General features: G+C 59.6%; 1 protein-coding gene across 2 annotated transcripts; it reads left to right on the forward strand.

Annotated features, from left to right (window-relative positions):
• The first annotated feature begins 322 nt into the window (after positions 1-322).
• On the forward strand, positions 323-18,573 carry ZBTB7A (zinc finger and BTB domain containing 7A). 2 transcript variants are annotated; one of them, XM_079771765.1, is made up of 3 exons: positions 323-603; positions 10,283-11,568; positions 13,631-18,573. In XM_079771765.1, exons 2-3 carry the CDS (start codon positions 10,298-10,300, stop codon positions 14,127-14,129), a joined length of 1,770 nt encoding a protein of 589 aa, XP_079627891.1. In that variant the 5' UTR covers positions 323-603; positions 10,283-10,297; the 3' UTR covers positions 14,130-18,573. The 2 variants fall into 2 exon arrangements, with proteins under 2 accessions (XP_079627891.1, XP_079627890.1); XM_079771764.1 differs by lacking the exon at positions 323-603 and adding an exon at positions 1,415-1,865.
• The last annotated feature ends 303 nt before the right edge of the window (positions 18,574-18,876 follow it).

Here is an 18,876-nt window from a genome sequence, read left to right on the forward strand (position 1 = left end):
TTATCTGGCGTCCCCCACCCCCTCCACCCCGGGGGGCCCGCTCCCCCCGCGCCCCGGGGAGCTCTGGGGCCAGATAAGCTGGCAAGCTGGCACGGCGCCGCGCAGCGGGGCGGAGAGGTCAGAGGAAGGGGGGCACACTGGGGGCGGGCTGGACCCCCCCCCCAACTTGACAAAACCTAATAACAGCTCGGTCTCCCTGGCGCAGCGGGCGAAGCCCCACGGGAGGGCAGAGACGTGGCAAGAGGGGACCTGCCGAGCCTGTTCTGGCCTCCGAGGCCGGGGGGGGGGGGACGGGCTGGGCGCGGGGGGGGGGGGCCGGCGGCTGCGGCACCTTTAAGACAAGGGAGGACCCCTCTTGCCCTCGGAGAAACCAGGAAGGGAGTCGCGAGCATCATACGGGGCTTTGGCTGTACTGTACAGTTACTGTAGGGGCAGTGACGCCGCCGCCGCCGCCGCCGGAGCGAGGGAGAGACAAGGGGAGGGCGAGCGAGGGGGAGAGCGAGACGCAGACCCCGGAGGCGAGCGGCTGAGGAGCCCAGTCCCAACTCCGGGCCCCGGCCCCGCGCGCCCCGGCCCAGCCCGGCCCCGGCCCGGCCCCGCGAGGTAAGTCAGCGCCCGGCGCGTTCCCCAGTACAGGGTGCAGGGCGAGGACGAACCGGGGGCTCTGCGCCCACCCGTGCTCTCTCGGGAAGGGGAGACCCGGGGAGCCAGGGACGTCCCGCAAGTTTCAGAGGAGGGGGTGGTTTGCAGCTGCCGGGAGGCTGGAGGCGCTCTGGATCCCGAGCCCGGGGAGGGGGCGCCTCCTGGGAGGTGGAATTGGGGGCGAAGTGCATGGGCTTGTGCGCCAACTGCCTGCTCCCCACCCCCCGGGTGCATGGCTTTTCGGGGCTCCCAGGCGCGCGGAAAGCGGGGGAGGGGAAGCGGGGCTGCACTGAGGGTGGGGGGAGCCGGCGTGGGAAGAAGGGGGCCGCGTCGCGTGCTAAGTTTGCTGTTGAGTACTGGGGGCGCTCTCCCCACTTCCCGGGGCCAATTCGGTGCTGCGTGTATACGTTGGAATTGGCCGGGATTGAGCTCCATGGGGGTATAGGGGGGAGGGGGCTGAAAAACAGGGAGGGGGGCTTTGCAAAGGAGGGGGAAGGGGTAGGGTGTCCGGGTGGGCGGGCGCGCCCGCGGGCTCCTCTGGGCGTCGTAGTCTTCCTGCCGTTTGCGGCAGGCAGGTGGTAGGCGGCTTGGACTACAAGTCCCAGGGTGCGCCGCGTCGGTGGCCCGCCGCGGCACGCGGGTAGGGGCGGTGCGGAGGAGGGGCGGTGAGCGGCGGGCCGGCGAGCCAATGGCCGCGGGCCGATCGCGCGGTGCGGCGCAGGGGCGGGCCCAGCAGGCTCGGGGGCGGGGCCTGAAGCTAGGCTCCCCTCGCCGGGGGCCGGTGGCGGTCCCCGGCTTCCGGCTGCGCGGCCCGCGGGCCGGCCCCCTTCCCGCCCCGGGGCCCCTCCCTGCCTGGTTGTGTAACCGTCCCCAGCCCCCCTCTTCTCGGCCCCCTGCCCCGGTCGGGGGGGGGGGTGTCACCCACCCGGTGCTCCCCGGGGAGGGCGGCGGCCGGAGCGGCCGCGCCTCTCCTGCGAGCCCGGGGATGCGCGGCCTAGTGCAGGCCGGGCCCGGGCGTGGGGAAGGCGGGCGGGCGGACCCAGATCCGGGGTAATTTGCATCGCCCTCCCCCCAGTCCGGGTGGGGATTGGCCGCCGGCGGCGGGGGGTGGCGCGGAGCCAGGCTCACTGCCGTCTCCCGGCCCCTCGGAGGAAGCCTGCCCTGCCGCCACCGCCGCCGCCGCCGCCGGGGCCGGGCCCCCTCGCCGCTGACCCGGGAAGGAGGTAGGAGCCCCCTGGTCGGGCGGTGCGGCGGGGGCCCGCAGGCCGGGGCGGGGGCCGTGCGCTGCGGCCGGCGCGGGGGAGGGGGCCGCTTCCTGCCCCTGCCCGGGCCTGACTCATCCCTGGGTGGGGGGACCGGCCTGGCCCCTCGCCCTGCCCGCGCCGCCGCCTGGCCCTGGCCCCGGTCAGGGCCCCGGGAGAGGGGGCAGAGAGCACGCCTCTCCACCGCCCGCGCCCCCAAAGCGCGTGACCCTGTCTCCTCTGGCCCAGACCCCCCCTCCTTTCCTTTGACGCCACCACCACGTGCGAACCCTGAGCCCGGGCAGAGGACTTGGTGGGATCTGGCTCCCTCCCTCACTCTACCTCCCTCCCTAGGCTAGGAACCGGCCCTCTCCTCCAGCGCGGGGCCTGGGAACCAGGCAGGGGCCTGAGCCAAGCGCTGAAGCTGAGTGCCTCCCCCCGCCTCAGGCTCAGGCCTTTGCGGGTTATGGGAGACACTGCCCGCGCTGGCTGGGGAACCTGGTGGACCGCAACAAGAGATTACTGTCCAACCCGGCCGGGGCACCCAGTGGGCACTCACTAAATATTTGGGGAATGCAGCCAGCAGTTGGCAGATTGGCAGGGGGGGAGGCAGGCAACTCCTCTCTTCCCCCAGCCAGGTGGCGGAAGTAAGAGGTGTTGGTGCCCCTTCCCCGGGCGTGCCCACCTGGCTCACCCATGGGTGGCAGGCCTGGTTTGCTTCCTCTCTCCCTGCCAGCTGCCTTCAGGAGCAGGGTTGGCCTGAGAGGGAAAGGGCGGCTAGAATTCCATGTCACCCCCCCACACACACCCAACACGGCCAGGGCGTAACCCTGAGTGTGCCGCTCCCACACTGGGGGGGCCCTCCCCAGGACCAGCCAATCACTTCCTATTGGCAGAGCTGGTCTTGGGAGAGGTCTGGGGAGTCCAGGCTGGGCCCTGCTGCTCCAGGCCCAGGCATTTTCCCCCAGGACCACCCCTCAGTGGGGCCCCTAGAGCATGCCAGGCACTTATCAGCTGGGCTCGGGTCTCTGTTTACCGCCAGCCATCGCTGTGGAGACAAGAGCCTCGGGGAGAAGGGGGGGCAGGAGCCAGTGGCTGGAAGAGCGAAGCCCTGGGATCCGCATGCCTAATGAAGAAAGAGGAGCCATCGGGGACACTGAAATTTTAATTCGTGGGTCACTTTGGGGGGGTATTTATTATTCAGTTCTGATTGGCTGCCGGGTGGCCAGTCAGCACCCTGGCATGCTGGGAGCCATACAACTCTCAGCAGAGGCCCTCTGAGAAGCTGCTGGGGTGGCTGCAGGGAATGGATGCGTCCCTTTCTCTGTGTGGGAGACTGAGACCCAGCAGACAGAGCACAGCCTTGGTCCAGTGGGGAAGGTTCCAGGGCAGTAGCAAGTCCTCTGTTTGTTTTTTTACTTCCTTTCTTTTCCTTGGGTCCTTCTGACCAACAGCTGGGTCAGGCTGCTGGCAGTCCCCATCGATATTGGAGGAAACCAAGGCTCAGAGGGGGTGCTAAACATGAGTGTGGGAACTCAGGGGCTTACAGTCAACCTCAGAGCGGGTTCCTTGTTGGGCAGGGGAGACTGAGGCCCAGGGGAAGCAGAGAGCAGCCCAAGGTCACCCAGCCAAAGCTGGGTCTGACCCCTGTGGTCTGCCTTCCGGCTCAGGACTTGTCCAAAGTCCTCCCTGCGTCCCAGCTGAGGGGCATCTGCCCACCTGTCTTCCAGAGGGCCAGGAGGTTGACAGCAGGCACCTGTTGGCCAAATGGAGTCTTCCCGGGGCTTATTAAACCCTTTGCCCAAAGAGAATAATGAGGCTCAGAGAGAACCTGAGTTGCCCAAGGTCACACAGCATGAGACCCAGTTCCCTGTCTCCCAGCTTTCCCTGGCAGGCACCTTTAAGGCCTGCAAGGCCCTTTCTTGCCCCCTCCAAGCCACAGTCCTGCACCTTGGCCATCAGAGACGGGCAGGGCTCTTTGTTTTATGACCCATTACACCTGAGGAGGTCACCTCACAAGAGCCCCTCTGAAGCAGAGCCAGCCCTAGGAGGGGAGCTGCTGGGGTTTCCAGTGCCAGTGCACTTGATCTGTGACCTTGGACATGCCCCTTGGCCTCTCGTAGCCTGTGTCCCCCTCCCCTGTAACATAGGCTTGTTGTAGGGTCCCCCAAGTGGTGCCTGTAGACAACCTGTTTTCTCTCATGGAGGAGGCACCTGGGTCAGCTCAGGGTACAACAGGGATTCTGCTGGAGTGTGTGCCTGCTGGGTGTCTGAGACACTCGGCACCCTCACCTGTCACCTTGGTTCCAGGCACCTGAGAGACCATAAACCACCCGGCAACAGCCCTGGTCAGTGGGGACCAGAGGAACAGGCTTGGGTGGGGGCCAGTGTGGTCCAATCCCAGCCTGGCCTTTGGCTCCACCTGAGGTCCACTGAGGGAGGGCACTTCCCCTCTGCCACCTTCAGTTTTCCCATCAGTACAATGAGGAGGTTACCTTCAGCCCAACAGTGTCATTGTGAGGACATACTCAGTGATTCCTCAGGAATGTTTGTTGAGCGACTGCTGTGCAGCGTCAGGACTTAGGGGGAGCCCCTCCTGCCTGCCTGTGTTGATGCCCCTTGGGGTCAGGGCCCTTCCCGGAGTTCACAGATGTTGGCTGGACTCCAGCCCTGCCCCAAGTGCCCTGTGTGACCTCTGGCAAGCCTTTTCCTTTTCTGGGCCATCGTAAGGCAGCTCTGAGGGGGCGTGAGAATAAGCTGTCCCTCAGCCCCAAGGCCCCCAGGGTGGGGGATTTAGTCATCTGCTGGTACCTAGGGGCAGTCTGGTGGGGGAGGGGAAGGCGCCCTGGGAAGACTAGTTAGGCCAGATGGAGCCAGGTGGCCGGTGATCAAATCCACCTCTGCTGTGTACCTGGACAAGTAGCTTTTCTCTCTCGGAGCCTCAGTTTCCTGCTGTAAAGTGGGGTGGTGACCCTGCCTCCCAGAGCTGTAAGAGTGGATGTTGAGATAATTGAGATCAGACCTCGACTGCCCTTAGGGCTGAGGCCCGAGCTTGGAGCACCAAAGCGCCGGTGCCACCTGGAGAATCTGGCTCTTCTGAGGAGCGTGGCCAAAGGACCAGCCCCTCCATCTGTCCTCCCAGCAGGCTGTGGACAGCCACTTGGTAGAAGCTTCCCCACCCACACCTTTCTGGTTTAACTGGAAAACAAGGCCTAGTCCCACCTCACGTCAGGATGTGTGTTTTTGCGGGGGAACTGGCTGGATTTATGGGCACAGGACACTAGGGCCTCAACAGACTGAGCACCCTTTTGGGGCTTCCATGCAGAGCCCTCCACCTGCTGGAACTGGGGGTGGGGTGGGGGCTGTGCCAGTGCTCCAGGTGACAGGCAGGCCGGGGGGAGGGAGAAGGAGAGGTCTGGAAGCAGACAGGAGCAGAGCTCCTAGAGGTCACCCAGACCTCTCACAGGCATCTTGGATAAGCAGGTGCAGCCTGAGCAAGGCAGGGTAGACAGTGATGGGATTCTTCGAAGCCCGGCTTTGCTTACTGCAGTGACGGGAAGCTGCTTCCTTCTACCTCACCCTGAATGGCTGTCTTCCCGGGGCTTCCTCTTGGAACCCAGTCCTGGTGTTGGGGCTGTACTTCCTGGTCCATTACAGCACTCAAAGCGTGGGAACAGGGTGAGCCTGAGCCCCACCCATGAGTTGGGGGTCAGATGGGATCCCCATGACCTCATCCTCCCACCATCACCCCCACACAAACACACTTCCCACTGGGCCTGCAGCCTTCCTGCCTCTGGCCCTTTAAGGCTGGGGCAGGAAGCCCCTCCCCATTTAGGGCAATAAATGGACACATAAAATGGCCGAAGGCCTGTTTGCTGGTGTCTGGCCAGAGGGAGGCCTGTGAGGGCAAGGAGGTAGGGGGCAGGCTGGCAGGGGGCAGCCAGCAGCCACTCTGGGCCTTTGGTGTTCCCCCCGCAGTGGAGATGCTGAATTCCTGTCCCATTAAACCCCCAGCCAGGGACTGGGCCAGGCGGGGATTGGCACCAAGTCAGGGCAGGGTAACCCGGCGGGACCAACCTTGCAACACAGGCTGTGTGCCTGGGAGGGGGAGGGGGCAGCCGGGCGTGGGCCTGGCAGCTGAACCTGGGCACTAGGCTTGCTTTGTGACCTTGGACCAGCCGCCCACCCTCTCTGGGCCTGGTTTTGCTCCCGTGGTTTCTTCCTTGGGCACCATAACCCACTTCCGTGGCACAGAGTGGGTGGTGAGGTGGCTGGAATAGCATTCAAAAATGAAGTTCAAAAAGCCCCTCATCCACATGGGGGAGGCGAACAGCCTTGTTGGGGTTGCACTGGCACATAGTAGGGCCCCAGGCAATATTTGCTGAATGGATGAGAGTGGGACTCTGGACCTAGAGCACCCCCAGCCCTCTTGCCACTGTCATGACCCCTGAGGAAACTGAGGCACAGAGGGTTGCTGCCTCTTGCCCAAGGTCACCCAGCTTAAAAGTGGAGGAGTTGGGGTTTGGATCTGGGCTGCCATGCCTGTCACATAATAGGTGTTTAATGTTTCTTTGGTTTCTTTTTGTATTTCTCTGGGTGGGGGAATGCAGGGGTCTTGACCCCCTAATGAAGCTGCCCCTGACCCAAACACTCCTCCAGGAAGGCCTTGGGTGGTGATTACCTGCCTACCCCCCTCCTGGCCATCCCCTCTTTTTCCTGAGGAGTGTGGGTGGGAGGAGGAGGCCCAGCCCCAATCCTCACCTTTTGCCTGACCTTGGAAAGCTTCCTGTTCATGCAGCCTCTCCTTCCCCAAGTCCCCTCTCCTAAGCACCCACCTCCAGTCTTTTTCCTCTGCTGTCCCCCATGCCCAGGACACCCTTCCTATGATGTTGGGGTCCTTCCTGGGTGACACTTGCTGCTCCTGGGACCAGGTCAAGGCATTCTTAACCTCACCCCTGTGTCCCTGCTGTTGAGTGGCAGCAATTCAGGCCAGTTCAGATCAGAGTCTTAGTCCCCACCTGGCTGCTCATCTTGTCATCTCTCCAAGCCTCTCCTCTGTAAAACCCAAGGCTTTATAGTAGAGAGGATGAAATGAAGGTGCTGGTTAGTTCCTGAAAGTTCCCAGGTACTGATGAAGCTCTCCAGAGGAGGTCCTGCCTCCTAAGTGATCCTAAGTTAGATGGGAGGTGGAAGCGGCACTGTCCTCTGGTCCTGGGTGTGTCAGTTAGCTGGGTGGGTGGGGCTGGGTGTGGGCTCTCTCCAGCCCATAGCTGTCTTTGGTTCTTCTTGTTGAATGCTGTGCTCCTACTGTGCGCCACCCAAGGGAGGGCCCAGCATAGGGGCCTAGGAGTGGCCCAGAGGGAGGAGGGCACCCCACTTCCAGCCCAGGAGGAGCCTGCTGAGGCCTGCCCCTTAGCTCGAGGAGTCAACAGAGGCCCCGGAAATCCCAGGAGGGCAGGCTCTCTGGGGGGTGGAGTTGTGATGAAAGACAACCCAGGTGGGTGTGATCCTGAGCTCTGGAGACCCTAGCACTGGCTGTCCTGGGGGTGGTACTTTCCTGGAGGAGAGAAGTTTTGTTGGATTGTCACTACCAAGGAAACCCCCACTTCCGGAGTACCTACTAGGTGAAGCTCTCCTGTTGAGACAATCCCAGGGCACACAGTGGGTGTTTTCCTTCCAGGCCCCACCTGACCCACCAAGAGGGCTCAGCTGTCCTCCTTTTCCCATCTCACAGGCTCTTCCACCTCTTTCTTAGAGGGAGAACCCTGAGAGACCCAGATGGGGCCGTGGCTCTGGGCATGGTAGGTAGGTGAGATGTGTTCCTGGAGAGAGGATGTGGGTCAGGTGTCTGCAGAGCCAGTTTAGTTTCCAGGGCAAGGAAAGAGATAATGGCTTGTTGGGTAGGCCGGGGGCCAGTCTCTGACCTCCATCAGCTCCTGGACCCCAGAACCTAGGGATCAGCCTTGCTGGGCACCCTTGGCAGGATTTTATAAGTCTCTGGGCCTTGGTTTTTTCATCTGTAAAATGGGGGATCATGCTACTCTCACGGGGACTTGCCTTGGTTGACACTTCCCCAGGCCCTGCCCTTTGAGGGAGGGTCTCTGATGATTAGCTGGGGAAATAGAGGCTCCACCTGGGAGAGGACAGGGATATGGATACTCTAGGCCAGTGGTTGGCAAACTGCGGCTCGCGAGCTGCACGTGGCTCGCGAGCCGCAGTTTGCCGACCACTGCTCTAGGCCAGCGGTCACCAACCTTTCAGACCTCACGGACCACCGGTTGGCGGCCACTGCTCCAAAGGTTTCCTTAAACCAGCGGTCGCCAACCTTCCGGACCTCACGGACCAGCGGTTGGCGGCCGCTGCTCTAGGCCCTTTGCACATGGCCCGTTTCATCCCACTAGTGGAGACCAGTGTCCCAGGGCAGGTTTGAGGCCCAGGCTTGCACCTTTCCAGCTGGGTGGCTTCTGGCAAAGCGGGAGCCTGGGTATCTTCACACGTAAAGTAGGGCTGTGCTAGCCCCTGGCCTGGTGTGCTCAGTGCTTGAGGGAGGGTGGGTGAGTCACCTGAACTATTTCAGGTCGTGACCTTGAGGCCCCTGGAGATACCTCAGGGTCCAAGGGGACCTTAGGGGCACCTGGGGGACAATGGCAAGCAGGGCTAGAGTAGCCATCTTGGGTTGTTGGTCGCCTGGATGGGGACGAAAGTAAGGAGGGGCTGAGGCTAGTCTGATTCCATTTACTCTCTGGAGCCCAGAGGCCAGACAGCAGATGGTGGAAGGGGGTGGAAGCCACCACAGGGGGCTCCTCTGATGGCCGATCGATCCTCAGATGGGGTTGACCTCCATCCTCCTGCTCTCAGCAGCCACATCTGAGCCGACCCCCATCCCCCCAGGGCTGGCAGAACAGAGGGGCCAGCGGAGCAGCTGGTGCAGTCTGCAAGAAAGAGGGCGGGCCTTGGAGAGAGACGTCCTGGGAAGTGTAGTGCCTGCTGAGCATTGCACAAAGGCCTCTGTCAGCTCTGAGGCCTGGACCCCACTCCCAGAGCAGCCCTGGGTCGGGACAGTTCCATTCTGGCCTTGTACCCTGCCGGACCAACCCTGGGCTCCCTTGCTGGGCCAGCCACCTGAATCCCAATCACAGCACTGCCGGAGGGATCTGGGTTAGAGTTGGGCTGGGCCACTCGGCTGAGAGGCTGGGGTCCTTAGGAGGCTGAGGAAGGCCCAGCTCAGCCCACTCCCTGCTGTCCAGGAGCTGTGGCCCAAGAGCCGGCTGGTTGGGCCTGGAGGAATGTGGGTTGTGTTGGGTGGCTTGGGACAGCCGGGGGCTCCCCGGAGAGGGTGGAGGGGTGGGGACAGGAGCCAGAGGGTTGCACAAGCGCCCGAGTGGGTGGATGAGTCACAGCCCAAGGGAAGGCGGAAAAAAGGAGGGGTGGGGAGAGGGGTGGGACAGACAGACAGAGTTCTCTCAATGGCCTGCTCTTCCAAAGGCTTCTGCCCATTTGACAGGTGGGGAGATTGAGGCCCAGAAAGTGGCAGGGCCTTGTCCTGGCTTTACAGTGCAGACGGGGGGCTGAAAGCTGGAGAGAGCTGGGCAGGCAGGAGGCCCTAGCCCCCTGCTCCTCCTCGACGGGGTTGGCTGGGGTGGCAGGGAAAAGGAGCGTCAGGTGGCCTGGTTTCCCCATTACTCACTGCCAGGGCCAAGCTGTCCTGGGGGCTCCAATGGGGCAGAAAGGGGTTTGTCCTTCAGAGTCACTGCCACCCCACACCAGGGCAAACCCATGGCCTCAATGACCCCAGCTAGGTCTTGGCCTCACCCCTTCCTACTGGCTCAGAGGCCCCCAAGAGAACTAGGTCTCACCATGAGGCAGTGAGGGTCAGAGAGGCCGAGGGGACTGGTGGGGATGCACAGCCAAGCCGGTTGGATATTGGTTGGGGCACAGCTATGGGCTCCTCTCCATGAGCCCTGTCTTCTCACTTCTGCAGTAGAGATGGTGCTGCCCTATGGGACTCAGGGGCTCAAGCGTGACAGCGTACAGAAGGAGCCTGTGACTGTCACCACCGTGGCCTCCTAGAGAGGGTATGGGTAGAAGCCTGCACTCAGGTTCATTAGGAAACAACTTGTATTGAGGCATTTATTGAGCACCTACTGTATGCTCCTGCGTCACCTCATATTGCCCTTTGGTGTGCCTGTGAGCCCTCTAGTGAAGGGGCGGATATCAGTCTTCATCTCTCAAGCACCCAGTGTGAGTTTTGCTAGCATAATCTCACATTCTGCAGAACCAGACATGGACTGACCTGGTGCACATCTGGGGAAACCGAGGGTGGGGCACTACTCTGAGGGTCTTAAGCCTTGGTGGGTCCCTCTCATTTCACGACCACCCCTTCCTCTCTGGTGCTGTAGGTCTCGGCGCGGAAGATGGCCGGCGGCGTGGACGGCCCCATTGGGATTCCGTTCCCCGACCACAGCAGTGACATTCTGAGTGGGCTCAACGAGCAGCGGACACAAGGCCTGCTGTGTGACGTGGTGATCCTGGTGGAGGGCCGAGAGTTTCCCACGCACCGCTCAGTGCTGGCGGCCTGCAGCCAGTACTTCAAGAAGCTGTTCACATCAGGCGCTGTGGTAGATCAGCAGAACGTGTACGAGATTGACTTCGTCAGTGCCGAGGCGCTCACAGCTCTCATGGACTTTGCCTATACGGCCACGCTGACTGTTAGCACAGCCAACGTGAGTGACATCCTCAGTGCTGCCCGCCTGTTGGAAATACCCGCCGTGAGCCACGTCTGTGCCGACCTCCTTGACAGGCAGATCCTGTCAGCCGATGCGGGCACTGATGCTGGGCAGCTGGACCTGGTAGATCAAATTGATCAGCGAAACCTCCTCCGTGCCAAGGAGTACCTCGAGTTCTTCCAGAGTAACCCCATGAACAGCCTGCCCCCCGCGGCCGCTGCTGCAGCTGCTGCCGCCGCCAGCTTTCCATGGTCAGCCTTTGGCGCATCTGATGATGACCTGGATGCCACCAAGGAGGCTGTGGCTGCCGCTGTGGCTGCCGTGGCTGCAGGTGACTGCAATGGCTTGGACTTCTACGGGCCTGGCCCCCCGGCTGAGCGGCCCCCAGCCGGGGATGGGGACGAGGGCGACAGCAACCCGGGTCTGTGGCCAGAGCGGGACGAGGATACCCCTGCTGGGGGCCTCTTTCCACCCCCTGTGGCCCCTCCAGCTGCCACACAGAATGGCCACTATGGCCGGGGTGGGGAGGAGGAGGTCTCACTGTCAGAGGTAGCCCCAGAGCCAGGGGACTCTCCTGGCTTCCTGTCGGGAACAGCTGAGGGTGAGGACGGCGATGGGACCGATGCGGACGGGCTTGCGGCTAGCACACTGCTACAACAGATGATGTCGTCGGTGGGCCGGGCCGGGTCAGCAGCGGCTGGGGACAGCGACGACGAGTCGAGGGCAGACGACAAGGGTGTCGTGGACTACTATCTGAAGTATTTCAGCAGTGCCCATGACAGCGACGTCTACCCGGCTTGGTCGCAGAAGGTGGAGAAGAAGATCCGGGCCAAGGCCTTCCAGAAGTGCCCCATCTGTGAGAAGGTCATCCAGGGCGCTGGCAAGCTCCCGCGGCACATCCGGACCCACACCGGTGAGAAGCCCTATGAATGCAACATCTGCAAGGTCCGATTCACCAGGTGAGCCAGCGCCACTGGCGGGGCGGAGGGTGTTGGTGGCTTCCTGGGTCCTTTGCTCAAACTGCAGCTACGTGCGCACGCGCACACACACACAGCCTCTAGGGACATAAGCAGCAGCATCTTATTCATTTTGGGGTGCCCTGCCCCCAGTGTGTCCCTTCAGAGCAGCCTTTGGGTGCAGGCACTAAACCATATGACTACATAGAACATAAAACACGCCAGGTGGTGCTTCGGGAGGCCGGGGGAGAGAGCACCAGGATTGGCTCTTTTTCCCAGAGGTGGTGCTTCGGACGGAGGAGAATTTTTGCTTTGGGAGAGGCCAACAGCCTCGTAGGGAGCAGGGAGCTCGGTTGTTTTGAGTCACTTCAAGTCTCCTGTGCGTCTGGAAACTTACTTCATTCGGCCACCGTTTATGGGGCACCTGGGTGCCAGGCCCTGTTCTAGGCGCTGGGGATGCAGAAGTGGAGAAATAGGCCAAAATCCCCATGGACAAAGCATGCGTGAGATAAAATCAAAGAACTGATAACACTAGTTTGTGGAACGTGAAGAGAGCAGAGAACAAAGGGAGGGGAAAAGCTGTGGGTGCTGCTTTAAACAGAGCTGAGACCTGAAGGAGGTGAGGGGAGGAGTCGGGGGAAGGGACAGGCAGAGGGAACAGCCAGTGCAAAGACTCCGAGACCAGTTCAGCTTGGAGGATCACTGCAATCAGGGGCGGGAAATTGGCACAGGAGCCACTGGGCTTGGTCCTTGGGCAGGAGCTGGAGGTCGGGCTGGGGAAATTTGTGATTTGGTCTTAAAAGTCCAGAGGTAGCTGACTGGGCCTTGTGGGCCAGTCTAGTGGGGGTGGAGGGGTTGACGTGCAGGGGCCTGGCCAGGCTGGGTGACTCAGCACCACCCCCTACCCCCACCCACCCTGGGGTTCCCCCAGCCACACCCACCCAGACTGAAGAAAGAAGGCATTGTCCCAGCTTCCCAGCTCTGCCCCTTGGGGATAGGACCTGGGGGCTGACCCCTGGCCCCCTCTCCTGCAGGCCAGGAGAGGAGGGTGTGGCCTGGAGTGCAGGGCCCAGGAATATATCAGGCAGGGGGCAAAGGACAACTACCAGAAGGCAAGCAGTGTAATTGGTGGCCTGGCTGACCCCTTTGGTGAGATTGTGGTTCTTTTAGTTTTGGGGGCTCCATCCTCCTCCAGATGGGGCATGGAGATGGCTATGGGCCTTGCCCTTCAGGGTCTCTGCGCCTGAGAGGAACAGCTTTGTGAGGGCTCAGCAAGCCAGGGTCTGCAGAGGTGACCAGGCTGACCTATGACCTCAACCACAGGCCTCAGCCTATTTCAGTCTGACCTGGAGTTCTCTTGGCCATCCTATTCCCAGCCCAGGGCTGATCTCATTTGCCAGTCAAGGAAACCGAAGCATAGAGGTACCAGGCCAACCCTGTTTCCCCCATGCGCCCACCTGGCTGCTCTCTGTCCCTGACCCGGGGCCCCAGCCCCCACCCCTTCCTCCAGGCCCAGGAGCCCAGAGGCCCCTCTGAGTCACATTAGAGAGTTGAGTAAGCAGGGCCTGTGGCGGCGGGGCTGTAATTACGCCGGCCAGGGTTTGGGGTGATGAAACTGGAGCTGACTCCACCTCGCAGCCCCTGACCCGCTGTGCAACTCGGTGCAAGTCACTTCCCCTCTCTGAGCCTCAGCTGGGGGAATCTCTGTATTCTACTAGCACGATCTGAGTCCCTGCTGTCCCTTCTGTGACCCGGCCCCATGCAGTGGTCTGGGCAGGGCACCTGGGAGACTTGGTAGAGCAGGAGGCCGGTTGTCGTCCTCCTGTGGATAAGAAGAGGGATTCAGAGAGGTTCAGCTTTTGCCCAAGACCACACAGCAAGCAGGGTCCCAGGCCCTTTTCAGACCTTTGAGAGGCCTCTGGCCCCTTGTCCCATTTTACCCAGGACTGTCCCTAGCCACAGCCTGCCTTTCGGTCACAGTGTCACCCTCACGGCCAGCATGAGTGGGGGGTTGTCCGGGAAGGGGGCCTAGCACAGCACCCGCTGACCCTTGCCCCCTCCACAGGCAGGACAAGCTCAAAGTGCACATGAGGAAGCACACAGGTGAGAAGCCGTACCTGTGCCAGCAGTGCGGGGCGGCCTTCGCCCACAACTACGACCTAAAAAACCACATGCGTGTGCACACCGGCCTGCGGCCCTACCAGTGTGACAGCTGCTGCAAGACCTTCGTCCGCTCCGACCACCTGCACAGACACCTCAAGAAAGACGGCTGTAATGGCGTCCCCTCGCGCCGTGGCCGCAAGCCCCGAGTCCGGGGCGGGGGGCTCGGGGGACCCGACCCTGGCCCTGGGGCCACTGCACCGCCCAGCGTCTCCGCCCCACCTGGCTCCCCTGAGGCCCGGCGCAATGGCCAGGAGAAGCACTTTAAGGACGAGGACGAGGACGAGGAGGAGGCCAGCCCTGATGGCTTGGGCAGGTTGAATGTAGCGGGTGCTGGTGGAGGGGGTGGTGATGGGGCCACTGGGAACCCTGCCGACGGCAGCTTCGCGGCTGGACTCGCCTGAAAACCAAAAAGAGAAGAAAAACCCGAGAGAGACAGAGAGAGAGAGAGAAAATCACCCACCACCCCCCAAAAAACACAAAAAAAATCTATCTATATACAGATATCTATATCGATATATATATATATATATATATACAGATATATATATATGAAGCATCACAGAATCTAGGATAGTGCTTTTCTCAGATTTTTCTCTTTCATGAAGTTCTCTCCCTCCATGGGGACTCTTGCCCTCTACCCCCAACTCCCCTTTCTCTCCACCCCGTCGATGAGTTTCGGGGCTTGGTTTGGGGTTTGTGGGACACGGGTTCTGAGTCCCCCCCACCCCACACTGGGCGTCCCCAGCATGGGGTCTGGGATCCCATTCGAGACCTGGGCAGGGTCCCAGGTCCCGGGCAGGGATGAGGGCTGTTGTGGAGGGAGGGGTTGAGGCAGGACTGGGGTGGGCTTTAGTTTTTCTCCCCTTGCTGGTTTCTATGAGTCTTTCAGACAAGACCTTAAATGATTTCTGTCTGCTGTGAGCGGACGTTAAAATGGTCCCTGAACCTACCCCCACCCTCCTTCCTCAGGGCACTTATTAAGTGGGGGTCTTCCCCCTAGATCTCCCCCATAGCCTCCTTGCCTCCTATCCTTGTCTGTGGTCCCCTGTATCTCCTGGCCACTTTGACACAAACCTATTTATTTCCAGGTGTGGAGAAAGGGGAGAAGATGGGAAGAGGGGGCACCAGGATGGCTCCCAGGGGCTTCTGTTGCCTTCCTTGATGGCACTTAAAACCCAGTGGGGCACCCAGGGGCCACCTCTCAGAGCGCCCCCATCACCCCTGTCTGTGTCCCCTGTCCCAGGTCATTCGGACCCCCATTTAAAGTTTGGAGAGTCAAAACTTGTCTTCACCCTCTCCCCTTAGCCCTCTCCCAATTTTTTAAAGCACTTTTTAGATTGTTTCCCCCTCTTTTCCTCCTTAAAAACAAAATTTATATATATATATAGAGAGAGATATATAAGATATAACTTTTCCTCAGAGGAGCAGACAACAGTGTGGGGTGAGACAGCCAAGGGCAGAGGGAACCCAGGGTCTTACGGTGGCAGGGAAGAGGGGAGAGAAGAGTCCAGAAGTTCCAATGTCACAAAAGCAATAAAAAGATTTTACAAAACGAAAGGAAACAAAAAAAATGACAACCAACCACAAATAGAAGTCTTGGCACTTTGTAACAGAACGGGTACTATACTTTATCTTAATTTAAAAACATGTTTACAAGTTGCAACCAACTTCTATGAAAAGTTGAAAAGACAAAAAAAAATAAAGAGAGAGAGAGAGAGAGAGAGCGAGAGTGTAAACAGAAATTCCTAAAAGCTGATTTATTTTTGTACAAAATAATTAAAAAAACCCCACCACAGATGTAGAATCCAATTCTGTGCCCCAGGTGAGAAGGGAGTCAGGAAGGCCATGGGTGACATGGGTGAGGTCAGGTCTTCTGAGTGAATCTGCTTCACCATGGGGGCTTGCCTGGCAGGCAGGACTGGGGTTTTTGTATTTCTGCCATGTCCCCCACTCCCTCCCATTCTGTCCCTTTTTTGGTTCTGATTTAGAGATGTCTCATTACCCACTAGCCATACAATGGCCACCCATGTCTGTGGGGACCCTCCTTACTGACTCCCTAGCTCAGGGATGGGCCCAAGAGAGGGCTGGCCTTTCAACCAGCCAGAGCAATCCAGTTCCCCCCAACTTACCCCCTCTCCTCACTGTTCCCCCATCCTCACCACTTCTGGCTTCCCGCCTTTCCTTGTGGCCACTGAGGAGCTGCCATCTTGGATATGCCATCCCCTTTGAGGTGGGTGACAGGGGGCCCCACCTCCAGGGCCTTACACCCCCCAAAGCACCCCTGTTTTTACTCAAAGGCACTGACTGTCATCTGGGGGCTGGCACCTGGCTCCCCAAAGGCTCGGTGTTGACCGAGCCACAGGCCACGGACGGGGGCCAGGGCAGGGAAACCAAGTTGCCAGAGGCCAGGGCACCTTTACCCCCTCTTGCATATGCAACGCCTAGTGTGGGACCCTGTATATAGACATCCTGCTGAGCTGAGGTCCTTCCTCATCAATGCCCACGGTCAGGGGGTGCCCCTGCTTCCCCCTCTAGTCGCTGGCCCGTTTCCTGGTACCCTTTTGCTCTGTGACAAACCCCATCTTATCTCCTTTTTCATTTTCTTTTTTTAAAGGGAAGCTTTTTAAGAAAGCAACTTTCACTATTGTTTCTACAGGATATGTTTCGTCTCCTCCCAGCCTCCGCCAGCCCCCCAAATGTCTCAGGAACCCCCCTCCTGAGGGGGGTGGCAGGGGAGCCCAGGGCCAGGTGGCCTTGTTCATACCCCAGCATCACAGGGCGAGATTCAGAGAACCATCTGTAGAGGCCAAGCAGAGCGCTTGAGCACCCAGGCCAGGGACCCCCCCGCCCCCTCCCAGCTTTCAGAGAGGCTCCCTGAGGGGGTAGCCCTCTCCCCCTACCCACACACCTCCTTGCAATAAAACCAACTGAAAAATTATAGCCGTCGTCCTGGCCAGTGGGGTGACGACTTGGGGAATTGAGGCCTCTGGGACTATGGTGGGGGCATGGGCTGAACCCCGCCAAGCACACTTTAACACAAAGCTCCTTGGGAATTGCACTAAACCCCTACCCCTAGCTCTGCACCCAGCTTTCACCAGCCCTGCCCACCCACTCCGCCTTAACCCCTATTCTGCTGCCCGCCAGTCTGTCCCGGGGGCCACAGCCTCTGCATGGGCCCAGAGCCGGGACCCCCACCCACCCGGCCCAGCCCCCTAACTCCGCGCAATCACATACTGTATATAGATGTGGATCGATTTTATTTTTATTCTTTAAATTAAGGTTGTGATAAAGTGTTGCCAAAGATACTGCTGAATTCTCGCGTTTCAGGAAACAAATATTTGAGGGGGAACGTGCTGACTGGTCGGAAAGGACACAGCAAAAAAGTGTTTTTGTTTGGTTGTTTGGGGTTTTCTTTGGTGTTTTCTTTCTTTGGGGTGTTTTTTTTTTTTTAACTGCCTGGTACAAAAAAAAAAAAAGACAAAGTGAAATTGTTATTTCCATCATCTTGGTGAAATTGTGTGGATGTGTGTGTGCGCATGTGTGCGAGAGTGAGGTCTAGGCTGGGGACTTCTGATGGAGGCTGTTGGGGGGAGCTCGGGGGCAGGAGTAGTGGGCCTGGCAGGATGGGGGGCCCTGAGCCCCCACCTGGATCAGTCTCCAGCCTGCCAGACTGGGAGAGAGAGATAAATGTTCTTGCTGCTGCTCCCTGCCTAGTCCCCCAGCCTGACCCCGACCCTGCCTTTTGAGATTAAAAGAAAAAAAAAAAAAAAGGCAAAAAAAAAATTAAAAACCAGTGAATGTAAAGTGCCGGACCAGGCCCAGCCTGGCATGGGTGTGGGCCTTGCCCAGCCGGGCTCCAGTGGGCCATACCAAAGTCTGCCCCCTTGGGCAGCCCACCCAGGAGACCCCATGTGGCCATCTCTTCTTGTCACCCTGTTTATTCAGGACTGTCCCTCTGCTTCCTTCCGAGGGGGGTTCTCAGGTTGGAAGGGAGGGGCCCCCAGCTCCCACCTGGGTCTTCTGGGGAGTCTGCACTACTGAGACCCATCAGCTGTGTCGCACATGGTGGGACCGAGGCAGGGGCCAGGGCCCCCAGAACCGAGGCCATCCAGGCAGCCAGGATTGTAGGAGGTGAGACAGAGACTGAAAGGAAAAAAAAAATTAAAAACCAACAAAAAAAGCAAAAATCCTATTTTTTGAGAAAGAAAGATATTTATATTTGCAGTTTTATTTTAAAAAGTTATTTAAGCTGAGGAAGCAGCCTTCCTGGAATGGTGGTGTTGGCCGGTGCACGACGGGTCAGGGCCTGGGTCTTGGGCGCCCAGGAGTCATAACCTCAGAGTTAAGACTATCTCGCACTAAATATATAAATTTACATGGAGGTGGGTTGGGGGCAGGACCAGGAGATGAGGGGGCTGGGGAGACCCCCATTCTACGGCCAGGGCTGCCTGGAGGCCAACGGCCAGGGGTCCTGTGCCAGGTACCCTCAACCCCACCCAGGCCCAGACATGAGGTGCCTTGGACTTTGGGGGACCAGGCCTGGTGAATGGGGGGTTGGCGGTGGCGCCCCTGGGGGCACAGAGCACAGACATTCCATAGACTGTATTTGAGAGTCTTTATAAAATGTGGGAGATTTAAAAAAAAATGGTAAAAATGCACTTTTGGGGGGTGGGGGGAGAAGCTTTAAAAGTAATAAAAACAAAAACAAAAAGACAAAAGATGAAAACACGGACATAAAAATCATTTTTCTTGTACATAAAAAAAACAACCACTAAACGCAGCCTGTTACGACCGCTGCTGCCTCATTTGCCTGATTTTGATGTTCTTTTGTGTTTTGTTTTGGGGGGAGCCTGGGGAGTGGGGGTGGAGGGTTTGGGGGCTCCTTCCCCATGGGTTGGGTCCCTTGTTTATAGCACTTGGGGGTCCCAGCTTGGGTTCCAGAGAGAGGACCCCATGCTAGCCTCATCCTTCCTGCCAGGCCTGGGAGGTGAAGTGGGGGAGGGAGGGGTTTGGACAGTGACTCTTGCCTCTGGGCTCCAGGGTGGGGTATGTGTCTGGCAGTGCTAGGGCCTGGCGCCCCTAGGTGAAGGCAAGTGGCTCCAAAAAGGGGCCTGAGGGACAGTGGGGGCAGGCAGGAAGAACCTGCTA

This window comes from Cnephaeus nilssonii (assembly GCF_951640355.1).
Source record: "Cnephaeus nilssonii genome assembly, chromosome: 5".
Lineage (NCBI taxonomy): Eukaryota > Metazoa > Chordata > Mammalia > Chiroptera > Vespertilionidae > Cnephaeus > Cnephaeus nilssonii.